General features: G+C 40.2%; 2 protein-coding genes across 7 annotated transcripts in view; both read left to right on the top strand.

Moving 5' to 3' along the window:
• LRRFIP1 (LRR binding FLII interacting protein 1) overlaps window positions 1–9,807 on the top strand; it is a 116,782-nt gene extending 106,975 nt beyond the window's left edge. For all 6 annotated transcript variants that reach the window (XM_069782096.1, XM_069782095.1, XM_069782097.1 and 3 more), the window contains 5 exons: window positions 3,080–3,126; window positions 4,064–4,181; window positions 4,625–4,704; window positions 5,367–5,471; window positions 6,871–9,807. In XM_069782096.1, coding sequence (XP_069638197.1) covers window positions 3,080–3,126; window positions 4,064–4,181; window positions 4,625–4,704; window positions 5,367–5,471; window positions 6,871–6,981 — 461 coding nt within the window. In that variant the 3' untranslated portion in view covers window positions 6,982–9,807. The remainder of the gene's footprint in view (window positions 1–3,079; window positions 3,127–4,063; window positions 4,182–4,624; window positions 4,705–5,366; window positions 5,472–6,870) is intronic.
• A 4,049-nt stretch (window positions 9,808–13,856) lies between these two features.
• Window positions 13,857–24,200, top strand: part of RBM44 (RNA binding motif protein 44) — a 43,480-nt gene continuing 33,136 nt past the window's right edge. Inside the window, exons 1-14 of the mRNA XM_069780372.1 lie at window positions 13,857–15,462; window positions 15,589–15,647; window positions 16,844–17,032; window positions 17,203–17,376; window positions 17,744–17,795; window positions 17,999–18,024; window positions 19,021–19,093; window positions 19,398–19,500; window positions 19,846–19,977; window positions 20,686–20,759; window positions 20,860–20,933; window positions 21,217–21,610; window positions 22,396–22,541; window positions 22,663–22,802. Of these exons, the coding sequence (XP_069636473.1) occupies window positions 13,966–15,462; window positions 15,589–15,647; window positions 16,844–17,032; window positions 17,203–17,376; window positions 17,744–17,795; window positions 17,999–18,024; window positions 19,021–19,093; window positions 19,398–19,500; window positions 19,846–19,977; window positions 20,686–20,759; window positions 20,860–20,933; window positions 21,217–21,610; window positions 22,396–22,541; window positions 22,663–22,802 (3,133 nt within the window). The 5' untranslated portion in view covers window positions 13,857–13,965. The remainder of the gene's footprint in view (window positions 15,463–15,588; window positions 15,648–16,843; window positions 17,033–17,202; window positions 17,377–17,743; window positions 17,796–17,998; window positions 18,025–19,020; window positions 19,094–19,397; window positions 19,501–19,845; window positions 19,978–20,685; window positions 20,760–20,859; window positions 20,934–21,216; window positions 21,611–22,395; window positions 22,542–22,662; window positions 22,803–24,200) is intronic.

Here is a 24,200-nt window from a genome sequence, read left to right as displayed (position 1 = left end):
CAGTTTACCCCTTTCATTTACATCGGGATTAATTTCCTTGCCCAGCCACACATCATGCAAATCATTCAGGTTAAAAACAGCTGCTTCCCACCCCATGCTCCCCTCCAATTAGGAAGAGACATCAAGGATCTGTGGCTGATTAGGGGGTGTTAGGTCAACTGTGCCACTGAAGCAGCACCCTAGTTAGCAATACCTTGAGTCAACTGCAATACCAAGGTAGTGAGAATAGTCATTTGACTTACAAACAGGCCTGTACAATAGCAGAAGACACTGGTAACCACCACCCCCTGCCCCCACCCCCCCGCTTCGTGTCCTGTGCTCTCCCAGGCCTTTCCAGGGCCCAGCTCATCACAGCAGCCCTCTGTTGAGTTCCTTTGCTTATGAAAGCCGTGATTTGGTGCCGTGAATAGCCTGGGAATTGTGTTACCAGAGTTAAATTCAAGTGAGATGAATGTCACACTCTAATTATTCATTGTAGTATCTTTTTATGTGAAATAAGGATAATGACTGTTACAGATGAGAATTTTAATTAGCTACTTTGTGTCCTAATTCAGTAGATTGCTCTTTTCTTCTCACGTGTTCTCAAGGTCCTCAGATCCTTGATTTGTTGGGAAAATGTCTCCTAAATGCAAAATTAAGGTGACTCTGCAGAGATATCTATTAAAGCTAAAGTAAGTTTTCTTTGTTAGTGTGGGGTTTTAAGATAAGTGAAACTTAAAAGACCTTCATCTGTACATGCAGAAGAATGGCAATTTTAGCAAACTGATTTCTGTGGTCATGTAAATCCTGCTGCCAGCATGTCATCTCTCCCAGTGGGGTGCACAATGTCCATAATGAGGGAAGAGAGAACTGATGGCGAGATCAGATTTGAAGGTTCATCCCAAAATGCTAACATCCATTTTACAGAGAAAGGGGTTGGGGGAAGCTGATGTGCTTCCTTACTGGAAACTGGAGGAGGTGTCTTTTCTTCAAGCAGGCATATTTCACCCCACAGCAGTGGTTGTGTTAGTGAAAGTTACTTAGCTGTCTGCATGACTTCAGTTACTTTCAAGGTTAAGGTGGATTATTTGGACCCTTTAGAGTCAATAAGTTTGGGCTAATTTTGTAGTGGCCTAGAGGTTTCCTTCTGCATCAGTCCTCATTCTCTTTCCAATCCTTAGAACTTCATTTCTTGATGTCTGCTGACCTGTGACTCCCAACCCTATCTCCAAGTCTGAATATCTCTGACCTTTCTTTTACAGTTTGCTCTCCTTGCCTCTTCTTTGACCTTTATTTTTCTTCCCTATCTTTAATCTTTTACAGAATGTCTGTCTTAAGCTTCCTTTCCTTCCCATACAGATATGTGAAATTGTTTTATTAATTTGAAGGGGTTTATACTTGTAAATTTTGTTACTCTTGATAGTTTACAAAAATGTGGTTTGTTTGCTTTTGTTTATTTTGTTTTTCCATATCAATGCTCAGGTGTAACCATGTTGGGTGTGTTACAAATGGCTAAAAAAATAAAAAGGATAGGACTTGAGGAAGTTCAAAATGAATGCATAGAACTGCTGAACTGGGATGTCACTTTAAGATCTGTATTTGGGGTATTGGATCAGGAGCCACAGTAAAGGTTTTAGTCCATGCTCTAGAATGACTGCTGGTATGTGGGAACTTGTATACCCAGGAGTGGAGTGACGTACCACATTATTACTAGCTAATGGACTGTACATGTCTGCCATATAGAGGGACTTTAATTTGAAAACTTCAGTTTTCCCCATGATTTGATTCAATAGAGACTCTATTGCATTTACTGTGTGTGTTAACAAGAAAAAAGGGGGAACCACAAGACTTTGGCCTGTTCAGGATTTAACAACAAATGAGGACTGGTTATTTTTAAAGCTTTTAAAAAATACTGAAGTCTATCAAGAGTGTTTACCTGGTAAAAGCCCACCAGCCTTCTATCTGTAATTTGTCAATTGCTTTCCTTAAGTTTACAAAAAGACCTTTTTCTTGAGTGATCTTTGGATTTTAACCATTTAATTAACAGGCCAGACCTTAGATGTGGAGTTGAGCTCTGAACACCCTGAGTTCTGCCCAGGTGACTGCTTGCTGGCAAGGGAGGCAAGCTAAATAAACCTGCAATAAACATACACATCAAACTTGTGGAGTAAGACCTGAGGTCTGAGGTCAGTCTGAGGTCTGAGGTCAATATATCCTCTTCTGATAAGTATATTTGAATGCTGTGTTCCAGTGTACTTCTGTTGAGGTGTACCTGAACAAACTAAGGTTGTTAATTAATGAGGTAAAGTAATTTTAGTGATAAGAAGAATTGTGAGTACCTGCTAAAATGCTTTCACATTTTGTACCCCTTAATAGAGAAGAAAAAACCCAAGTGATTTGTTTACTTTCTAGTTCTTTTTTCCAGTTGTCTCATTCTGTAGTGTGCACTTTATTAATGAATGTCACATATATCTATGTGCTGATCTGTAGCACTTCCAAGTTCAAGTGTAGCACAACAATTGGTCTGGATTGCCCATCACCTGCTTGACGTTTGACCAGGAGAACTGACTATGAAGGATTAAAGAGAAAAGAATATTTTACCAGACCACTGTGTTTGAAACAAAAATAATTTAATGGGCAAATGTTTTTCTGGTCATAATACTTGAGATAACACAAAATGTCATTGCCATGCTGTTCAGTAAAAGAAGTGAAGATTTCAAGTGCTGAGAATGTGCTTAGCTATGATTATAGGTGTTTACAGTATTTTCATTATGTTAAACTGTAAAGATTTGTGAGATTTTGTGTTGCAGTTGTGTTTGACCCTAGAGTACTTGCATGCTAGCCTAACGTAGAAGATTAGCCTCTTTGCATGCAGCTGGGTGCTGCTACTGCCGTGACAAGCATGTTCTGTGAGAATGACATAACCTTCCCTGGCTGCAGCCCCTTCCCAGCCCTGTCTGTGGCCTCATTTCCTGTGGTACGTGCATAACTACCTTCATCATTAGTTTCACTAACCTTAATGGTTTGGTCTTATATCAGATGCACTCTGAAATGTGCGGCTCGATCAACTCAGCACTGAACTTTCAGTTTTCTCTTTCAGACAGACTGAAAAAACTCATTGATGAACGAGAATCCTTACTAGACCAGGTAATCACAGGAAAACTGAAATGCTGTGTGTTTGCTAAATCTATGATAAGAGTAGTATAGACTAAGAAAATCAAAACAGCCCCAACATAAGGTACAGAACAGCAGTACCATTGCCTTTCAGAATGCGTGGAGGGTTGCTCTTGCCAAGGACTTACTGCATTGCTTGCCACTTTATTCCTCTGAAACGTTTCTCCTGCGCATTAAGTCAGGATACAAGGGAAGAAAGATACGACCCAGTGTGCCTGTTCCACGTTGCTAACCAGTCATGTTCAGTGTCCTTAGTCACCTAAAACTCCTTCTCTAGGACTATTTCTGAAAAAGAATACTTTGGATTGGCCAAGCCCAAGGGAAAAACAAATATGGTCCAGAAATTGTAGAAGCAAATTTCATCTCCAAGAGTAAGCCTTCCCAATCGCTAGGTCTGTGGGTAATGGGCCATTTGGAGAGAAATGCTGGAGGAATTACAGTAGATGGGTAAATAGCAATTAAAGTAATTATTGCTGGTGCCTTGATAGTCCATAGTAGATATAAAGCTTATTCAAAAAACTAGCTGATCTGTTTCTCTGCAGGATGCTCTGTGCTTTCATTATGGACTATATCCTTGGCCTTGAGACTTCTCACACAACCAAATGCAGTTTGGGGGTTTTAAGAATGTTTTACATGAATGTGCCTACAGAACATTTATGGCTTTTCTAATAAAACAGTCTTTTTTCCACTCGTTAATGTTTGGTCCTGAATTTATGTATAAGCACTGGTACTTCAAATACGATGAGTCATTTGCCAAAAGAATTTCTAGGAAATTACTTTGAACAAAAGAGTTTATGGAATTTAAGTTTAAAAAAAATATAATTTGTTTTCTAATACTTGAGTGAATTTGAGTATTGAGCCACAATTTTCCCTTTCTGATTTTAATAACTAATTATTTTGTGTCCTTCAGGTTAAAAAATTAAAGGGACAGCTGGAAGAAAAGCAGAAGAATGGCAAGATGGAAAATACACAGTCAGAAGATGAAGTTCTGGAAAATGGGACAGATATGCACATGATTGACCTCCAAAGTAAGCTGCATTTTGATTTTAAGAGAACTTTTATGTCCTGTATGTGAATGAGAAAATGTATCTGTAAAATAACCACATGGCTCTAAGTAAAAATGAGCCTTCAGTTGTAAGGGAGCTTCAAGCTGGGAGCCAGCCACGCACCTCTACCAGAGGTGAGGGTGATTATCCTTTGTTTGAGCAAGACTGCAATTGGAAATCTCCCTTCTGTTCCCCAGGAGAGCTGGGGTGAGTTCTTGGTTAATTCCGCTTTCAGAGCAGTCAGAAGGGAATCAGGCAAGACTGGAATAGCGCCCATCTGCTGGGCACTTTTTTGGCAGAGATCACGTGCTACTCTACTGCTGCCCCAAGCAGATTCCTGTAGCATGGAAATTTTATGACAGACTTGTTAGAAGACACTGTTGATACTTGTTCTGACATCTCTGATAAATCTGCAATTCTTTTAGGAGATGCCAACAGACAGATCAGTGATCTCAAATTTAAACTAGCAAAGTCTGAGCAAGAGATAACAGCATTGGAACAGAATGTAAGTTTCTGGCTTGTTCTGTTTATTTAGGCATGGTGAGAATGCAAAGAGAAAGTGTATTTTATTATATGATAAATGAAATAATGATTACTGTGATTTTCCCTTAAAATAAGAAGTAAGAGTGTTGGAGCATCAGGGCTACTGCACATAAGTCATAAAGACTAAAATGCTTTCATTTATGTATGGGGAAGAGTGAATATATTATTCATCTTTACCGAAGGAAAAAACATTCAAAGACAAAGGTATATTGAGAGCACTTACTGAACTCTTCAGAATACTTCCTTATGCCTAGCTATCAACAATTTTTAAATGGCTTCTATTATATGATGTAGTATATATGGATTTTATACAAGACTCTTCAATTTTGACTCTTTGCTCTTGTCCAGAATATGTCAGCAATACTCCTGCTAAAATCAGTTTAGTCAATGGACTGTATTTTTTGTTGCTGGAAGCATATTAAATATGGATATGTATAAAAGGTCTGGAGTAAGTTACCATGGCCAGGCTTCCTTGGTATATTTTTTTTTCCTCAGAATGTGCCTTTCTTTTATTAAAGAAAGTGAGCATCTCTCTGGTTACTGCTTAACTACTAGTGGAAGAGTAAAGCCTCAGAGTCACTTCTTGGTACAGCTTTTAATTTAAAAAATTTGCCATTCTCTTAGGTAATACGATTGGAAGGTCAGGTAGCCCGATACAAAAGTGCTGCTGAAAATGCTGAAAGAGTAGAAGATGAACTGAAAGCAGAGAAACGCAAACTACAGAGAGAGGTAACTCTAAATGCAAACTGTCACAGGCTAGCCATCAGCCTGCACCGCATGGGGGGAGACCTCTCTGTCTGGTGCATTTTAGAGGAGGAACTATCCTTCTTGGCAGAGCAAAGAATAAACGTCTACTTTTTTTATTGCTTTAGTTATTTGTTCTAAATGTTTAACCAAATTTTCAGCACTCACACCGGAGTAACAGTCACAACTATGAACTCCCACTGTCATTTTGCCATTCCTTCCTAAACTGACTTGCAATGCCTTGCTTTGTACCAGAGTTGGTTCTCTGGAGCAAACTCAGGTTGTACTTGTACAACTTGAATCTAGAAGCAGCCTTCAAATGCTCAAACGCTACTTTGCAGCTGTGAATGTTCATGTGGTTCGAGATTCATAAAGCTGAAGAACTCCTATTTCTACTTCGCTGTCCTTGTCCTTTGTTGTACCTGAAGGCTCATTACTTTGGGTGTTATAAACTCTGGGTTTGTAAATACAAATCACTGGTCTTTTTAGAACATGTGACTCAGAAATTACAGCAGTAGAACACTGGAAATCCTGCTGTAAAGTTCATTTGGGCCCTTCATTATTTAAGCACAGTGCCACACCTTACCGGGAATGACAGTCTAAACTTTCAAGCTTCAGAGTCTAAACTTGAGTGCTAAATGGATGTGAATCATTCTTATTGAGCTGTTTTTCTTGCTCTGTCAATCTGTTCATGCCTGTTTGCTCTAGAGTGTCCGTCCACAGATTGTCTGTGTTTCTCTCTTGTAAAACACTGCATCTTCAAGCTGTCTGTAATTTTGACCTTACTTGTCTTACCAAACTTCATGTTCTCTCCAAGTAGCTGCTACAACCAGTTTAAATATGTTTGTCAGCTTCTTTCACACCTGGCTCCTGAGGGGTTTTTTTGTTGGTTGGGTTTTGGTTTGGTTTTTTTTCAGTGTGGCTCTTTTGCTTTTTCTAAATACTCCTCTTGCTCTGCTGCCTATAGATACTGCTCTGTGTGGTCCACGTCCCTGTCCCTACTCCCATGCCATGGTGGGCTTTATAGAAAACTAAGGCACCAACGTCACACCTGTGGCTGTAGTTCTGGGAACCAGAAACATAAAAGCCAGGCAGCGAGACAGGCGTGCTTCTAAAGTTGAGGCAAACTCTGAGCCATTTGTTCAACATTCTGTAAACACCTCGGATTCTTGGCACCGTGCTTAGAAAACGTATGTGTGGCCTTCAAAGCAGTTACACAATGTTTACTTTTAACTCTGCTAATAGGAATTTTCAACTGCTTTATCTTGTAAGGAAATTCCAGCAATATCATCAGTTAGTGTTGGTAACTACAAATCTTGCTTTATCTTTGGACAGGGAAAACACTGTGAAAATTATGTGGGTTTTTTCTGCTTTCTTCTTTCAGCTTCGTTCAGCATTGGATAAAACTGAAGAGCTTGAAGTCAGCAATGGTCATCTAGTAAAACGCTTGGAGAAGATGAAAGCCAACCGGAGTGCTTTACTGTCTCAGCAATAAACACCACCTTTCGATGGAAACTACTACTTGACAGAATCAGAACAACGTTGCAGATGCTTCTGTCTCTTGCTGTCCGGGATGCTTTGTGTCATGCCTTCTGAGAACAGACAACCCTAACATTTGCTACGTGCCACCCAGCTGTGGTTCTCTCTACGCAGACTCAAACCTACTGCACTATATACATAGGAGTAGCTGATCCAAATGGCTGTGCCTGCGGGAGCCCTTCTAAGCCGTTCTTTGGGTATATTTGAAGTACAGTGTCCGTCTACCATGTAAGAAGCACATCGGGCATCGCGTTAAGTTCTCCATCCAGAAGGCACAGCAGCCACTTATTGCCATTTAAAATGGCATTCAAAGAAAACACTTTAACTGGACTGGAATTTTGTGTCTTGCTGAAAATTTTAAAAAAAGCACTGTAAGTTTGGGACTTTCTCATGACAGTATCTGTAATTTAGTGACTACAGTAGAGTTATTCATAGTAGGTTTTTCATTTACAAATCACTGTGGAACCACGAGCCATTACAAAGCAAAACTCCTTCAGTGGAAACCATGGAAGAAGACGGTCTTGGAAGCAAAAGTGACCTTAAATGACTTTGCCAATAAAACAAAGGTGTTTGGAGGGATTTTTGCACCAGTGGAATCATAAGACTATTTTATTTCAGGGTAAATAGGCAATAGCTTCATTGAATTTTCAACTTTTATTTGTATTATTTAATCCCTGCTCTTGGAGTTGAAGTAAACTACTTTTAAAGGATGTAAAGTTGCATTAATAAACCAGCATAAGGCCGTGTTTTAAGAAATGGTGGGTTTTGCACTTAGATCACTCACTTCGGTGCATTTGTCAAAGCAAGTGTCATTTGCTTAAACAAAATATGTAATGGGTTTTTTACATCAGAAACTATCTACTGGTCCATGAACTACTAGAAAACTATGCCGCTAAAAAATACAAGTCGAATTTTTAAAAAAGTAACTGATAAGTAAAGAAGCACTTTAGAAAATATTACTGCCTATGGTTTTTCTACAAATACAGAAGTAGTGAATTATTTCCTTCTAAGGTCATTATTAAGGTTTTCCACTGTTCATGAAAAATAACGTAACCAATTAAGATGTTGCAGGAAATTTATTATACACAACTAGCACTACAGCTCTGGTTTATTGGAAATTATTCTGAATGTACTACTCAAAGGAGAACAGCAGTTACCTGAAGAATAAAGCTGTCCTTTCCCCTTCAGCCCTGACAGAAAAGCTTGTGAATAAGGCAGGTGACCAGTCCCTTAGGAACCTGCTCACCCGATGAAGCAGCATCTCCTGTTCGACAGGAGCAACCTTCTGTCGATGCTGACTGCCTCAATAGATACAGTTCTATCAAGCCAAATCCAGACCCGGGAGACCATTTCTTCTTAACTTGGTCTTCAGACTTTCCGGTCCAGGTCTTTTCCTAGCCTCTTCCTTGCAGACTGGAGGTTAGAGTCTAAACCGCTGCTATTTTCAACGTAGGGGGATCACCAGTATCTTCTTAGAGCACCTTCACAAATTAAATAAACCAAAAACAGTGTCTGAATGTGTTTCTCTGGTTTGGCTAGAAAATAACACCTTGCTCTTCATCTCTTCAGAGTGTACCCGGAAATTTTGGAATGAAGTACTGAAATTAATATTCCAGGAAAAGGATGAAGAAGGCTCTTTTTGTGCCCCTGGGAAAATAAGTATGTCCTTGTTGATCAAATGTGGTGGAACATGGGGATGAAAGGAGTCTTTTAAATGAAATTTCCACTCCAGCTAGGGCTTTGGGTTCTTTTTCTTTTTTTTGGTTTTTGAGAGGAACATTCAGGTGCAGAGCCAGGTTTCTTGTGGAATACCTCAAAATCGCTGTGGATACCAATTTACAATCTTCTGTGGTTGACTTGTGTAATTTCTGGTGTACAAAGCCTCTGGGGCCTAAAAAAAGAACTAAGGGTTTTTCAGAATGTAAACAAATGTGCTAGCTACAACATCTTACTAACTGATGATAAGGTGTGTGATTGCCACCAGTCATCTTTTTATTTGTCATAGTGGTGAAAACTGTCTCTCCTGGCAAGATTCAGGAGAAACAACCTAGCAACTAAGCATTGGTCCAAAAGGCTAAAAATAATACTTTGCTCATCAGGAAGTGATGTGTTTATCATTTCAAAGTAGATTGCATCTCGCACCCCATAAGCATTAACCTCATGACAGAAATCAGATGTGTATTTCAACCTGGATATGCTCTTAGTAGAAATCTGTGTGTGTGATAAAGTAGCTGAATGTTGAAGCCGCGTTTTTTCCCCCTTAACTTTCAGTATGACTTAGCTTTAGAATAAGGGAAGAAGTACTGACTGGTTTACTGCAAACTGTTTTATGTTTTCCTGTGAAGAATGTACAACAACAGGGCTTTGAATGGTAATAATAGCACATGCCCCGGTCCTTTTAATTGAGCTCCAACTGAGAGCGCCTCAGCACCCAGCCCACTGACTCAGAGCGGAGCCATGGTGGTGGCAGCCTGGCAAGGAACAGCTCCTGGGGGAACCAGGATGGGTTTTCCTAGAATTTGTATTTAAAATTGTTATCCTTTGTTTTATTTTTAAATGTTAAATAATTTTATTGTTTGCAAATGGAATGTTACCCAAATAGTTATTTTTGTTTTGGTTTTTTCAATCAAACTATTAGGAGATACGAGCGTGGAAAAGGAAATCCATTAGCAGAACTTGCCAATAAAAACGTCACTTGTTTGGGTAGTTTTTATGGAGTGGTCTGTCATGATGATGTTACTGGTAAAAGTTCTCTTGGAAAATACAGAATTTTTGGATGATACTGGTGTAACAGCTCATTTTACTTTTTAATATATTGCTGCAGACACGCAACCATGAGCATCACTGGCTGTAAAATGTACAAAGGCAGGGGCTTGTGTGCCTACTAAGGGCACTGGTGTGCAACATACCTCCAAATATTAACCTTTTTAATGGCAGAGTGCACTTGAGGAGAGGGAGGACAGGGGCAGTGTCCTATCAGGAGAAATTTGAATGGTATTGCTAATGGGATTCATTCTCTCATTAAGAGTATTTACGGTGAACAGATAGGTAACCCACATAGTAACTTTCCCTGGAAGAATCCATCACAACAGAAAGAATCCTTCACCACAGGAGGCAACTTTGTTCAGCAAAACCGTGTCAATTTTAGTATTAAATTTCATCTTGCACTGATTGTGGGCGTTAATGAGAGATCACTTAGGTGAAATATGCTGAGGAGGTTAGTGCTTGTCTATGCTTTAAATGCTCTAAACGATTATATGGGTTTGGGGGTCGGTTTGTTTTGTGATTTTTTGCACACTTTATTAAGAACTTTACATATATGTGTTTAAAGGAGGGAGTAGGGCCCAGAACCAAGTTTGTAAAAATAACGCATACATTTACATTCGGTAACCCGTACAGTGGGAGTTTACTGGGTGACGTTCCCCAGCTCACTGTGTTCGCCTCCACTGCCCCTTCAGCGTGCTGCTAGGTTTTAATAACTGTAGGAGACGACATGCTGCTGCTGTACCCCGCAGGATAAGGTTTGGGCTTTCTGTGGTGAGGGCTGGGACAACCCCGCGCCGCCGTGAGGGAGGAGGGCCGAAGCGCTTCTGAGGAGACATCTCGCGGAGGGGTGGGGTGGGCAGGGCAGCACGCGGTTGGCGCAGGCACCGTACCGGCCAATCAGGAGCTGGAGCGCTTCCCGTCGCAGCCAATGGGCTGGAGGCGCGGGCGGGGAGTGGCGGCTGGCGGCCGTTGAGCGCGTGCTCGGTGGGGTCGTTGTCGCCCGGCTGGGTCGGAGGCGCGGGGAACAGGCCCGGGCTCGGCTCTGGTACGGAGGCGCTACGGCGGGTGAGGGGGCTTCGCTTGGGCAGCAGGAAGGTTTGCTCAGCCCTCCCTGGAGCCGGGATGAGGGCTGAGCCGCGGTCCCCTGCCTGGGCGTTCCCTTTGGGCGGGCGGGGACACTGGGCTACTCGGAGGGATCCCCCCTTCCTCCCCGGGGGCTCGGCTGCAGCTCTCCACGCTGCGCTGTGATGTGGAAGCTGTGGTTTAATATCAGTGCCGGTTTCTAACCGGCTTGACTGTTGTTGAGCATCTGGCTGCGTCAGTAGTAGTAACAAGGTTATTGTTACTTAACTAGGACGTATATGTCTTAACTTGTTTTTAAGTAAAAAGTGGGGTGAGGGGAAAGCCACTTCTCTGTGATAATATGTTGTGATTTATGTATAGGCATCAGAGACGTACTTCGGTAGTGTTATGGGAAGATTTTTAATTTCACAGGTATAGTTGCTCAAAACCTCAGAAGGTGAAGGTAAAGTTAGTGTAATAAGAAAGCTAATGTTTTTGAAAAAAAAAACAACTGTAGAAGGGCATAATGAAATCATGGTGAGGTTTTTTTGGAGGGTGACTGACTTCTATTGATGCCTTTAGTTAAATGATTTAAATTATTTTTATTAAGTGATTTTTAAATGTTGTCATTTTAATGATGATCCTTAGCAGATGAGAATCAGTGGCTGCAGATTTGAAAGACAAGCCATTTTTCCCTGTGAGGAAGGGCTATCATGAAGTTATCTCTTAGGGGTCCATTTTGCAAACCTTCCTGTGCAGATATGAGGCCTGGGTCACACTGTTTATATCTGGAGCAGACAGAGCTCTCCTAACTTGTGTGTTAATCCCAGAGCAGCAGCCAAGAAACAGGCCTGAGTTTCCAGTCTCCCCTCATGCTCCACCAGCAGCCTGTGTCTCACTTCAGTACTTGAGGCCAATCTTATGAGGTGCTTCAGTACTTGAGGCCAATCTTATGAGGTTCAACAAGGCCAAGTGCCGGGTCCTGCACTTCGGTCACAGCAACCCCATGCAGCGCTACAGGCTTGGGGAAGAGTGGCTGGAAAGCTGCCTGGCAGAGAAAGACCTGGAGGTGCTGGTCGACAGCTGGCTGAATGTGAGCCAGCAGTGTGCCCAGGTGGCCAAGGCAGCTAATGGCATCCTGGCCTGTATCAGAAATAGTGTGGCCAGCAGGAGCAGGGAGGTGATTGTTCCCCTGTACTCAGCCCTGGTGAGGCCGCACCTCGAGTACTGTGTTCAGTTTTGGGCCCCTCACTGCAGGAAAGACATTGAGTTGCTGGAGTGTGTCCAGAGAAGGGCAACCAAGTTGGTGAGGGGCCTGGAGCACAAGTCTTATGAGAAGCAGCTGAGGGAGCTGGGGCGTTTAGTTTAGAGAAGAGGAGGCTGAGGGGAGACCTTATCGCTCTCTACAACTACCTGAAAGGAGGTTGTAGTGAGGTGGGTGCTGGTCTCTTCTGTCAGGTGGCTGGAGATAACACGAGAGGAAATGGCCTCAAGTTGCGGCAAGGGAGATTTAGGTTAGATATTAGGAAAAATTTCTTTACCGAGAGGGTTGTCAGACATTGAAATAGGCTGCCCAGGGAAGTGATTGAGTCACCATCCCTGCATGTATTCAAAAAGCACATAGATGGGGTACTCCATAACATGGTTTAGTGGGCATAGATGATGGTTGGGCTTGATGATCTTGAAGGTCTTTTCCAACCAATGATTCTGTGATTCACTCGGTTCCTTACGGACTGTGTTTCACCACGCTGGAAGCCTCCTCTGGAGGATGAACCAGTGACTTTTGTGTTTAGAAGCATGTGAAACCCAGCTTATGGGCCTGTTTGTTGGTCTGCATGCTCTCACAGGGGAAGAGTTACAGACAGGACTGCATTTTGCTGTGCTTTATATAAGATTATAGTTGGGTTAGAGACCTGTGACTATACTATAAAATTGTTACGTTTCATTTCAGTAGCTTAGAGCGCATACCTAACTGAGAAATATGTCTAACGTTTGTATGAGTCCCTCTCTTCATTATAAGCTTCTAGGGAAAGGCAGAGAAGAACTGACAACTATTTATAAGAAACAAGCTTCACAAAGAGCGTCTTCCATCCCTACATGCTCTTTCTCTGCTTTTCGTTCATGCTATGAAACTAGGTTTGTTGCAAGTCCACAGCAGGGGTATTGCTTTGCTTTGCTGTATTGTCCAGCTTTCTACAGTTGCTAAAAGAAGCGCTCTGATCCAAGAAACTGTCTTCCTGTTTTCCTTTATGACTTATACTTCCTGGCTGTAAAGATTCTCAGGTTTTCTGTGCTTAGTAACCATTTCTTCTTGTTTCCCCAGAATTAAAAGGAATATGCTTTCATTTCCCTTTTGTCCAACGCCTGAAGGGTTTTTAGTTCTCGGGAGGCACAGGGTTCTAAGTTCACCCCTTCACTCACTGAGGTAGTTTTAAAAATTGTTATAGCTCCTGGACTGAAAGATGTTCCCTACAGTAAATATACTGGTTATGGATCGAGAAGCTGTAAGCTTTCTGTGGCAAGGAGTGCTTACCAGCCAGTATACAATCAGGAACAATGTGAGGTCAGTTTGTGGCCACTGAATCCATGACCATTAGCATCTTCACTTTCAGAGTCAGTACGTGCATCTAAACACCTTCTGTGCTGTCTTGAACTTAGGGTATGATGTAAATAGATTGCTGTGTATCAACAGGGGTTCTGATGATTCAGCCAAGAAATGCTTCAGTGGTAAGACGATGGAAACCTTGCCCAAGAGTGTAAGGAAATAGGGTTGATTGTTCTCTGAGGATGCTTTTACACAATTGAAATGACACGAGCGAGAATGGCAAATTATTTTAACAGCCTTCTGTGAGCTCTTAGGATTTCCTTGAGAACATACTGTATAATTCCTAGCTTCTATACTAGCATGCAATAGGTGAAAATAAGATGTTTAATTTAACGTATTTTTTAAACAGTAATGTCCTCTTGTATACTATGACATATCTCAAACTTCTCTTTATTTTTATTAAGGTTAGACACTGATAAGAAGAGACAAGCCATTGACTTGGAGAGGTTGCAGTGGAAGTGAGTTGTGTGGATTACTTCTGAGGAGGAGGGCTTAAGTGTTTGTACCATGGAATTAGAAAAGAACGGCAATGTTAAAAGCAAAAGGAGATGCTTCAGTCAGTCCTCCCATCTTTTTTCTTGCTCTGAGGAAGCTGAGCACACACTCATCAGAGACATTGCAGTAGGAGCTAACCAGTCTGGTTTTGACCAGGCACATTCTGCCAATGTTTCAGAATTAAAGTTGTCAGAGGAAAGCTTACCTTATTTAAGTTCATCTTTAGATGCAGACATTGAAATGTATACTAAAGAGAGAATGAGAATTTGCTGTGCACAGGTAGATGAAAGCAAGAAAGAAGCTGATATGTTGGGAAGGGCACGTGACAATATGCACTTCAATTGCGGGGTGTGTGATGATTGCAGACAAAGTCATTTAGGTGAAGATTCACAGCTAGAGTATCTCAGTGCTCACGAACAAGATTTTGATGATAGGAATAGATCAAGTGAGTTTTCTGAGCAAAGGGAAACTATAGGAATCGAAACCTTAAAGCTGATAGATCCAGGTCATGAAGTTCCAGGTGGTGCAGTCACACAGAAACACAATCTCATTGGTGTGTCAGAAGATTGTTCTGCTTCTGAGTATGGTGTAGGTGACCAGACCTGCCCAGAAGCAGCTATGCCAGAGCTTCCCCACCTGCTTCAGGACTCTCTGTCTCTGCCAGATTGCAATGGCATGAATTATGATCATCAGGAAGAGCCAACAGAGTATCATAGTGTTGTTTGTGGAAATATACTTGAAAGTCATTCATGTGGGAATAGAGAAAGGGTCTGTCCAAATCGGCTTGTATGTGGCAGTTTAGAAAATGGAGAGGTGAAAGACATACCACTGATGGACAGCATACTGCCACCCCAAATTGCTACAAGCAAAGAAGTGTCTGAAAAGAATGATAGACACATTCACAGTGTCTCAGTGAAACAAGACAATCCTTTACTGTCAGCAAGGGCAAGGGCCCCTGCAGTAGCCATGCAATTTTGCAAACTTGCAGGGGATTCTGATTTCTACAGTTGTGAAGAATCTGGTATGTGTGCACGTGGTACCAGCTGCCTTGACTGCACTGCAAAGGATGCTGAAACCCAATTTCCAGTCTCTGCAATTCTCCCTAGCAAGAACCCCTTTTTTGGGGTGGAAGTTGCAGATAAATCCTCCCATGGAAATACCAGCTGTCTGAACTTGGAGCATCATGAAACCTTGAAAAATGTTACCAGTGACTCTATGGTTAACCAGGCTGTTGATGCGAGTTCTGATTTTAGAGCTTGCTTTACAACAAGCAGAAGTACCAGTGCTCAGGTTTGTCTCTCGTCCAGGGCTACTAATACAGAGATAACAATGATGAACAAATCTCGACCCGTGGGATGGTGCCGTGAAAGGTGTGCAGACGTTGCTTGCAATACAGACTGGTCATGTGGAGCTGGTAGCACAGAGGAAATTCCATTGCAGCTTACTGACACACTGGAAAAACGTTCAGATGGCAATACTGCAACAGCTGAAAGAAGTTCACAAATTCAGGTAATTTGAAAAAAAAAAAAGCACAACCAAACAATTTTGATATACAGAACTTTTTTAACTCGAAGTTGCTCTGAGCTTGTCTATACAAATGTTAATCTGTAACTTTTTAAAATGTTTTTTGTTTAGGAACAGTGGGAATCAAAAAATGAGCTGTGTAGCAGTGATTTAAAGATAAGCACTGACAGGTGGGTCGCGAATTGTTCTTGGCTTGGAATTCTAGGTGCTGGATAAGATTCGTTTCATGATCGAAAGGTTGTCTGTGACTTAGCAAAACTTATGGCATTAAAAAATTGCTGGGCAGCAGTTCCTGCACTGGAGGGTAGGAAGGGACCTGGATAAGTGAGAAGAATGAACAGAAGATCTGAAGTTGAACAAAGACCAAAGCAGCCTCGGTTTGCAGTTGCAGACTACCCAAAAACAAGTCGAGTGTAAGTCAGCAGTGCTCCCATATGGCAAAGGGAAACCGCATCCTGGGGCTGCATTAGCAAGAGTGCAGCCAGCAGACGGAGGGAAGCATTGATTCTTCTCGGTTTGGTGCTCCTGAGGTTGCATCTGCAAAGGTATCTCCAGCTGTGGGCCTTGTAGTGCAAGAAAGAGCTTGGCAGACTGGGGAAAGCCCACCGGACAGCCCCAGAGATGGTGAGGGGAGCTGGTGGAGCACCTGATGTGTGGGGAGAGCTGAGGGAACTGGGTTTGGTCAGCCAGGAGAAGGGAAGGCTGGGAAGGTGGGGAACCTCCCTGCAGTTCTTGGCAATCAGGTGGTGGCTTGCAGAGAAGACTGTGTCAAATTCTTTGCAGAGGTGTGTTTTGAAAGGGCAAGAGCCAGTGGTTAGAGTGGGGGGAATTCTAAGTGGGTGTGAGAAAAAGTTTCTTACAGTGAGAGTAGTATTGGTACTGTCTCCTTTCTTGGAGATTTAAAACAAACAAAAAAACCCTGAACCCAGCAACAAAGCTGGACTGGCTAAGACCCTGAGCTAATTTTGAAGTTACCCCTGCTTTGAACAGAGATTTGTATTGCAGACCTCCAAAGATCCTTTCCAACCTAGATTACTCTGTGACTGTGGACAAAAATAGGTGTCTCTGTAGATCGACAGAGTTGCTAAGTTGCTTTTTGTTCTTACAGCCGCACTTTTTGGATAGAAATGATTATGGTGCTCGTGCAGTTCCCACCCCTCATTTAAGGCTGATGATAATGTGATAGCTGCTGTAAGACATCATTTTTTCTGTGCAGTAAATAGGAGGAACTGATTCATTTTTCTTTTTTTCCTTAAATAGTATCAGAAATAGCTTCTGGAAAGCTACTTGTTTCAAAATAAAACATAATGAATGTAAAATATTGGTTCAAGGGTTCAAGATTTTGTTTATTATTATTATTTTAAAGGCCAGTACACCTTGACAAACAAGCTGTGAAGAATTCTACATCAAGCTACTGTCACAAAATACTGCAGAGAGCAATTGAAGCAGAACTGCAGATTCTAAACATTCATTATCAGATGTGTTATCAGCACTGCTTGAAGATTTACAAACTGGCTTTGGAGGAAAACACAGGTTTTAGCAGGCACGTACTTTAGTGTCCTTTTAAATGAAATGGATAACTGGGTTAAAAGGCATTAACTGCTAAATGGTACTGATGTATTCTATCCATAGCTGGTAATAGTGTTTATAGTTAGCATTGTTGTCCAAAGGAGTTTATGTTCTCATAACTGCCAAGTCTTATTTTCAGCCTAAAATCTTCTGTAGCATTCACAGACCCAGCAAAATACAGTTTGTTTCCAGGAATGTCCTTCTGTACAGGAGGAAAAGTACAGAAGGAGTAGTACAGAGAATCCATTCAGGAGTGGATGAGATGCATAGAGGGGGAGCTGGGGAGGAGGTGGTAAAGAAGAAAGAGAGAGGGTGCAGAATTGTTAAGAGGTGAGGCAGGAAGGCGGTAGCGATTGCAGAGTCTCTAGCTGATAAAGCATACACCCTGTAACGAACCTGGAATTCAACCAAGAAGTCCTGCCTCTGAAGACTTTACTGTGCCATGGATAGCTATAAGACCTCATTACTATAGTGTCTGCTCCGTAGCTTAGGAGAGGGTTCAAGAGAGCAGGGTGTAATGCTGTGAAACAGAGTATGGCTCCAGAGAGCTACTGTGCATGTTAGGAGTGAGCTCATGTTCTTGTGCAATGTGGAGGAGTCTTTAAACACTGTAAAATGTTTGGGTGGTTCTGGAAGCAGCAAAATAAATGAAATGTCTGTCTAAGTGGATCTTATTTTTTTATACGCATTTTAACAGATGTAATGGAAATGCTGAATTACGTTCATCTCTCATGTTGGTTTTGCAAGAGGTAAAAAAGAATTACAGCAGTATGAGAATGAAAATAAAAATGGGCATACCTTTAAATGTGCTTCCACCGCTATCAGTTGAGATGAAGTTGTTCCCAATCTCTTCCTCTTATGTCCCCTGCAAGGTAATTTCTTAATTGCTTTTTGTTTTTAATAAAAATTGTTTTCTTAAGAAAATTAAGACAAATCTTTTCTTTCTTGACAGTTGTTCAGAGAGGATCTTTGCTATGAGTAAGTAGTCCTCATTTGTGGTTTTTAGTAAAGTTCAAAATAAATGAGAACTGAGTTTAAAAGATGTTAAACTTAGAATTTCTTTATTTCAGGATGTATCTTATTGCTCCAAACTGTTTAGCTGAAAGACTAGCATAGCAATTTGGGTACAGTGATTTTATTTTAAGGAAGTTTTTACTCTGTAGTGTTCTAGCATGCAAACTATGGAGTTGTAGTTTTACTATCTTTATAGCAGAAGTGTTCAATTTACAGGTAATTTTCCTGGTTCCCTACTTTCACTAGTTAAAATCTATGTCTCTAATCTTAATGCTCTCTGTCTTAAAACAAACAAACAAACAACCCCCCCCCCAAAAACAAAAAAAACACAAACCAAACCAAAACCAAACAAACAAACAGAACCCACAAAAACCCCACCAAAACACAAAGACTTCGCTGCCAACATCAATAATATTAGGCATATAAGCAGCTGTTCTGCTAAGATTATCATTCAGTTATGGAGAATGATAAAAAAATAACTTCATATTTCTGGCGGACATGGTACTGCATGTTCAAGAACCATGTGCAGTTACTTTATCTAAGTGGAGATCAAAACAAATTTGGCAAGAAATTTTAACTGCATCAGGTAAACAACCAGAGACCTTTTTCAAATTTCTTGTTAAGTATTAGTAAAATGAATCAAAAATTGCACGGAGATTACAAATTGTGAAGATATATACCAAAACATCACACAGAAAGCCATCTAGGTATAAAGGAAAAGCAGCCTAACATAAACCTAGAACATAGCTTTATGTTTCAGGTTGCCACCAATGCATTTATAAAATACAGGTATCAAAAATCTTTTCTTCTCACTTTAAGCTAAGAGTTATTAAGCACATTCTATTTATTTACTGTGAGGTTTTGGAAATATTTAAATTAATATTTCAGAGTACTCAGTATCATTGTAAAATTTAAAATCATTGTGCCCTATTTTGTATGAAATTCTTGGATCTGTTTTAGTTCTGTTTCAGGCACAAGAAAAGCTGACTTTGAAGTACCAAAACTGCAAGAAAGGAAAAGTTCTGTCAACATGGTAGGGACTACTACTTCTTTCCTAGACATTATGTTGTGAAACATAGTCTTCTCTTAGGTATATGTAAATACAATCACCATCTTCACGGCTCGAAGTGGGATTCTCTGCCAGTAATTGCAAATGCAGCTGATGTGACCAAAATTTTGATCATCCTTTCAAAATGAAATAACTTGGGGGTTCTTGAAGATGATCAGTAGGTTAACTTTTTAAAATTTACCTGTTTAATCATTTAATATCCTGAAGCTCAGAAAAATAATGTATAATCAGGTGCAAGTGCTACGACGTAACTGAAACATGTTTGTAGGACAATCCACAAACTGTATGTTTAACTGGTGGCTGTCAGCCGAGTGACTGTACTTCCTCCAAGACATTTGAAGAACAACATAAAGATCAGGACATGGAATGTGGTAAGCAATCTGCTTCCAGTACAAATACTGTATTATTTGTTAGTTAATTTGTTGGAAAAAAAACCCCAAACCCTGTATAAAACATATATATGGATACTCAACTGTCCTTTCTGTGATGGAATGCTTAACATTGTAACAGCTCTATGTTATATTTTACATCTTGGAAAAAAAAAATTTTGCTGCTTAAATCAGAAGTGAAAACTAGTATGTGTCACCTCTTTGTAATGTAGTACCAAGTCATGTAGGTAGATGGAATCCTCTTAAGCACACAGAAATTTGGTGCTCATTCATATGACATACCACGGTCTGAATTTTAACACACTGAAATCTATTTCAACTGTCAAGGCTGTGTGAAAACTGAAGAAAGGAATGAATACTGGTTTGATGCTAAAGAGGAGTTGACAGTAGCAGATTTTTCAGTAATATCTGAAGAAACAAAAAACCAACAAGAAAAACAAGACACAGTTGATTTAAGAGGTGAGGTTGTGTGCTTTAAGCTGCCATACCTAATAATGGTGTTTATTATTTGAGTATTCTATTCCTTCTACAAGCATAAGTAAACTTGGAAAAATGCTAGCTGAGTTTTCAGACTTATTTTTTCATTGACTTGCAGTGAATGCTTGTGCAGATATTCAGCTCTTTTCATCCATGTTTTTCCTTGAAAACTTGACCTAAAGTGGTTAAACTCAATTTAGTCAATGTCCAGCCAATCATGTAGCTCTAAATCTTTCTTTTTTCTCTTCCTTCTCTTCCTGCTTCCTTCCCCATACTGGCTTCTTAAGAGATAGCTGGGAATGGTCTGTGTTTTGAGACTTGTGTCCTGGTGATGGGCATGGTTAGAAGTCCCAGGCCGTTGAAAGCAGAGAGTTTGTGTGCTCCATGGTGGGCACTCACAGTTCAGTACCCATACTTTAGCACTGGTACCTGTTAGTTCAGACCAGTGTTTTCTCTGGCTGTACCTCTTCTGCTTCTTCAAACCTTAGGAAATACTCAGGGAAAAGAGACTTCATGAACTGAACTGTTCTGCTTCTCAGGATGCTCATTTTCTGTTAGAATACCTCTTCATTCTTTTAGGTTTTTTTAAAGGTTTTCTATCTACGCTTTCTGAAATCTACAGAGAAGATGTTATCTTGAACTGAAACAAGAATAGTTAGTAACACTTTGCTTGCTTATGTTTATTATTAGAAGTGAAGATAATGGAGAGTGGAAATGAGTGTTCTTTTATTCGTGTTGGTGGCCTAAATTCCTCAGTGTCAGAGGTATGCCTGTTCTTACTTACATAGTAGTAGTATTATTTTGCCTTTTCTCTGAATTCTTTCACACTATACATTTGCAACCAAATATGCTTCTATTTTGTAGGGTGATTTAAGATCACATCTCCAGAAGTATCAAATTTCTGACACTCTTACCTCTGTGGATTCTAGTAACTACAGGTATATTAATATAAGTTTTACTTGTTTCAGGCTTTTTTTCTGTCAAAGTAAGTGAATGATGGGAGAGAGGAGGGAGTTATTCTTTAATTTGTTTCAGTAATTAATGTAGCTACAGATAGGTTGACAGAAATTTGTCATTCCAGACAGCTTCTCATGAGAAGTTAAGGAGTCTGAAATGTTCTGTGGAGTTTAATGGAGATACAGTTAATATTCAGAAGACGGGAACCATCATGTGTTTTACTTAGTTTCCTTTTTTTTTTTTTTTTTTAATTTTGTGCCTTAGATACACATTTCTTTCCTTTAAAGACACTAATAAAGCAAAGTTAGCTGTAGAGGAAATGAACCAGAAAAAAATAAAAGGAAAACCAGTAAGTGTTGAACTTGTAGATACTTCATCACAGAATAAATATTTGGTTTCCCAAGTACTTGCAAATAAGCTTTGGCATGAAAACCAACCTGTTGATAACAGTCAAAGAAATCATCAAGACAAAACACTCGCTTCAGCCTCCAATTCTGTGAAAGCACCTGACGCCACCTCTGCTTCTGAGAAAATGCATCTCCTTCCCATAACTTCAGAAATTTCTTGCTCTACACAAGTACATTCAGGAACAGAGTGCACTGGTCTGAAATCATCTACTGAAGATTCAGTACATTATTTACTTGGAGTTAATCAAAAGGTAAATAATTATTACTAAGGCTCCTTCATATGGCAGGTTAAGAGCCTTAAAACTTCTTGTCCCATAACATGTTACATTTAATATATATAGAATAATGTTAGGATAGGAAAACATGTTATGTGTCAGTAATAAATTTCTGGCATGCTGCAGAAGAGTGAAAGCACTATTCATTTGCCCCTCCATCAAATTGTGATATTCCATCTTTTTTTCTTAATCCTAAGCCAGTTGGGAACCTAGCCATTTGCACTAGATTTTTCATCTTGCTTTTCTCCTCTTTTGAGTTTCCACTTCTAACACTTTTTTTATGTGAATATCTTGTGATTTCATACCAGAAAGATTTTGGGATACTGGAGGGGAAACTCAAGTCTTTTTAAATACACATCTAAGGAACATTTATGTATAAATACAGTATTTTGTATTCGGTCAGGTTGGTCCTGGGAGGATAAGGCACAGTTAGTAATTGCTGGTGTTGCTCTCATAAACTATATAGATATGCTGCCTTTGGGGATTTAACTTTAAATATGCTAGTCCTCTGGGAAATATAAATCGGATTAATTTAAAGTAGCAGGAATGTCAGTTGTACATAAATGCATGTAGCAGTTTTATTTCTAATTTACAGGTTGGGTAATATGGCTGGTTGTATTAGAATAATTTATTGAACTGAATCTGTATCTGTCATTTTTTCTTTTTCCATAACAGGAATATTTGTTAGTAGTAAAGATATGCTGTATTACTTGTACAGTTCTTAACCCATTCACTTTTTGCTTATTTTGATGCAATTCTAGGATACTGGAGAAAATTTCCTGCAGAAAACATCTGCTCCTTTCTCCACTAATTCATATGATGCCTTTATTTCTCCTAATACGTTGAACTTGAGCAGCTTTACCAAATTAATGAAGAAACTTCAAGAAATTCATCCAGAGGCTAGCAGGTGAGAGTATTTGGATTTCATTTCTGCCCTGATTTGTAATGGATCCAATATCCGTGGTAAATAAGTGCTAAATGTATTGCATAAAATGTGATCTAAACAGTTATTTCTTTTATTCACATAGAGACAAAATTGTGGATGCTCTGCTGGAGGTGAGGAGAAACAACAAAGGTATCCTAAGCGGCTTGTCCATCAATTCTATTGCAGAAAGGACCTCTGTCATTCTGAGAAAATCGATGCCCAGTTGTGGGTGGGAAAAGCAATGTAAATAAGTGAGTATTCTAGCCTACAGAAGTATATTGAAATAAAACCACTTGAATTTGTGTAGCTGTCTAGCCTGACTAGGTTAGTGAGTAATTTAGTATAAAGCTCTGCAAGTACCTGAATGAATCCACTGAAACGATGGTTTTTAAGGATTGTTAGCTGTTTTGCAGAACATCTGTAAACAGATTGGCTTGCTACCTCTACGCACTCTATAAAACTTGGTGTACTGGGGGTTTTATTATGCAAACTGTTTTATTGATTAACTTAGTGGAGAACGTCATCACACATACTCTTTACAAAGGTGACACCTAATGGCCAGTCCTTGTGTAGCATTTCATAAAGAAATCCCAGCGTAGGCTGTTTTGGTTTAAAAATTGGTGATTTCTGTCTGATATATGAGATTCAGTTCTGGACTGAAAATCTAAGAGTAAGATTGTATGTCTTTTAGTTTTTTCATGTTAAAGGAAATCTTGCATGATGACACAGCACTGGATGCTGCAGGAAGCTGCAGCAAGCTGAACATGCTAAAACCACAGCCCAGAATTCCAGGGACATGTACATATATTCTCCTGTAGGAGACATCCTTGAATTGGCACTTGTTTCAGTTTCCTACTAAGCTTGGTATTCTGCTTGCTTTAGGGCTGCTAGCAGTGCCACTACCAGGTTTCCCGCACTGTCCCATATGTTCTTAGCAATGCTCCAGCTTTGCTTTTGCCCACAAACACAATCTGTACGATATTTATTTTTCTGTCGTGTTTCTTCTCCAAACTGCACCAAATTCTTAATGCTCTGGTTTTGGTTTCAAAGCTCCTGTTTCAAGGATGTCAAGGAGTCAGTTTGGTTTTAATTGGTACCGCCTCTTCCAAGACGAGTAGTATTTATGCTGATAGTTTTACATATCTCCAGGTATCTTTCCCACCCACTGAATGTTGCTTAGACTGAATTCTCTTGGTCAGGTGCCTATGCATGTGTTACTGTAGTGCACGAGTAAACCATAACACAGCTTGAACTTGAACAGAACAGCTGAGCATTACATAGTAGAACTATAACAGAAGTAGAGCAATTCTGCACGGTAAGATGAAGCAGAAGCCTGGGCTAGAAGAGTTTCCGTAGATGCATTAAATATACAAACAGATGCTTATAGTCCTTGTTCTGGGAAGTAATATCAGTGACTAGAAAAGTTCTTCAGAAAGACTGACTGTAGGTTGTGATGAATACACAGAGACATAGGATAGGATTTTAAATACAGCACAAGATCATACTTCCCATAGTGATGAAGAGGATGAAAGCATCTCAACCAATAGGCATGTTTGGCTGAGTTCCTTTCGAAAGGATTACTGTAACATAAGTTTGTTAGTTTGGCACTTGGCTGCCCTGTGAGCTTTTACAGATGCCTCT

Source organism: Haliaeetus albicilla, chromosome 4, assembly GCF_947461875.1.
Source record: "Haliaeetus albicilla chromosome 4, bHalAlb1.1, whole genome shotgun sequence".
Classification (NCBI taxonomy): domain Eukaryota; kingdom Metazoa; phylum Chordata; class Aves; order Accipitriformes; family Accipitridae; genus Haliaeetus; species Haliaeetus albicilla.
The sequence above is the reverse complement of the archived record's forward strand: the minus strand, read 5'-3'. Positions and strand labels throughout refer to the sequence as shown.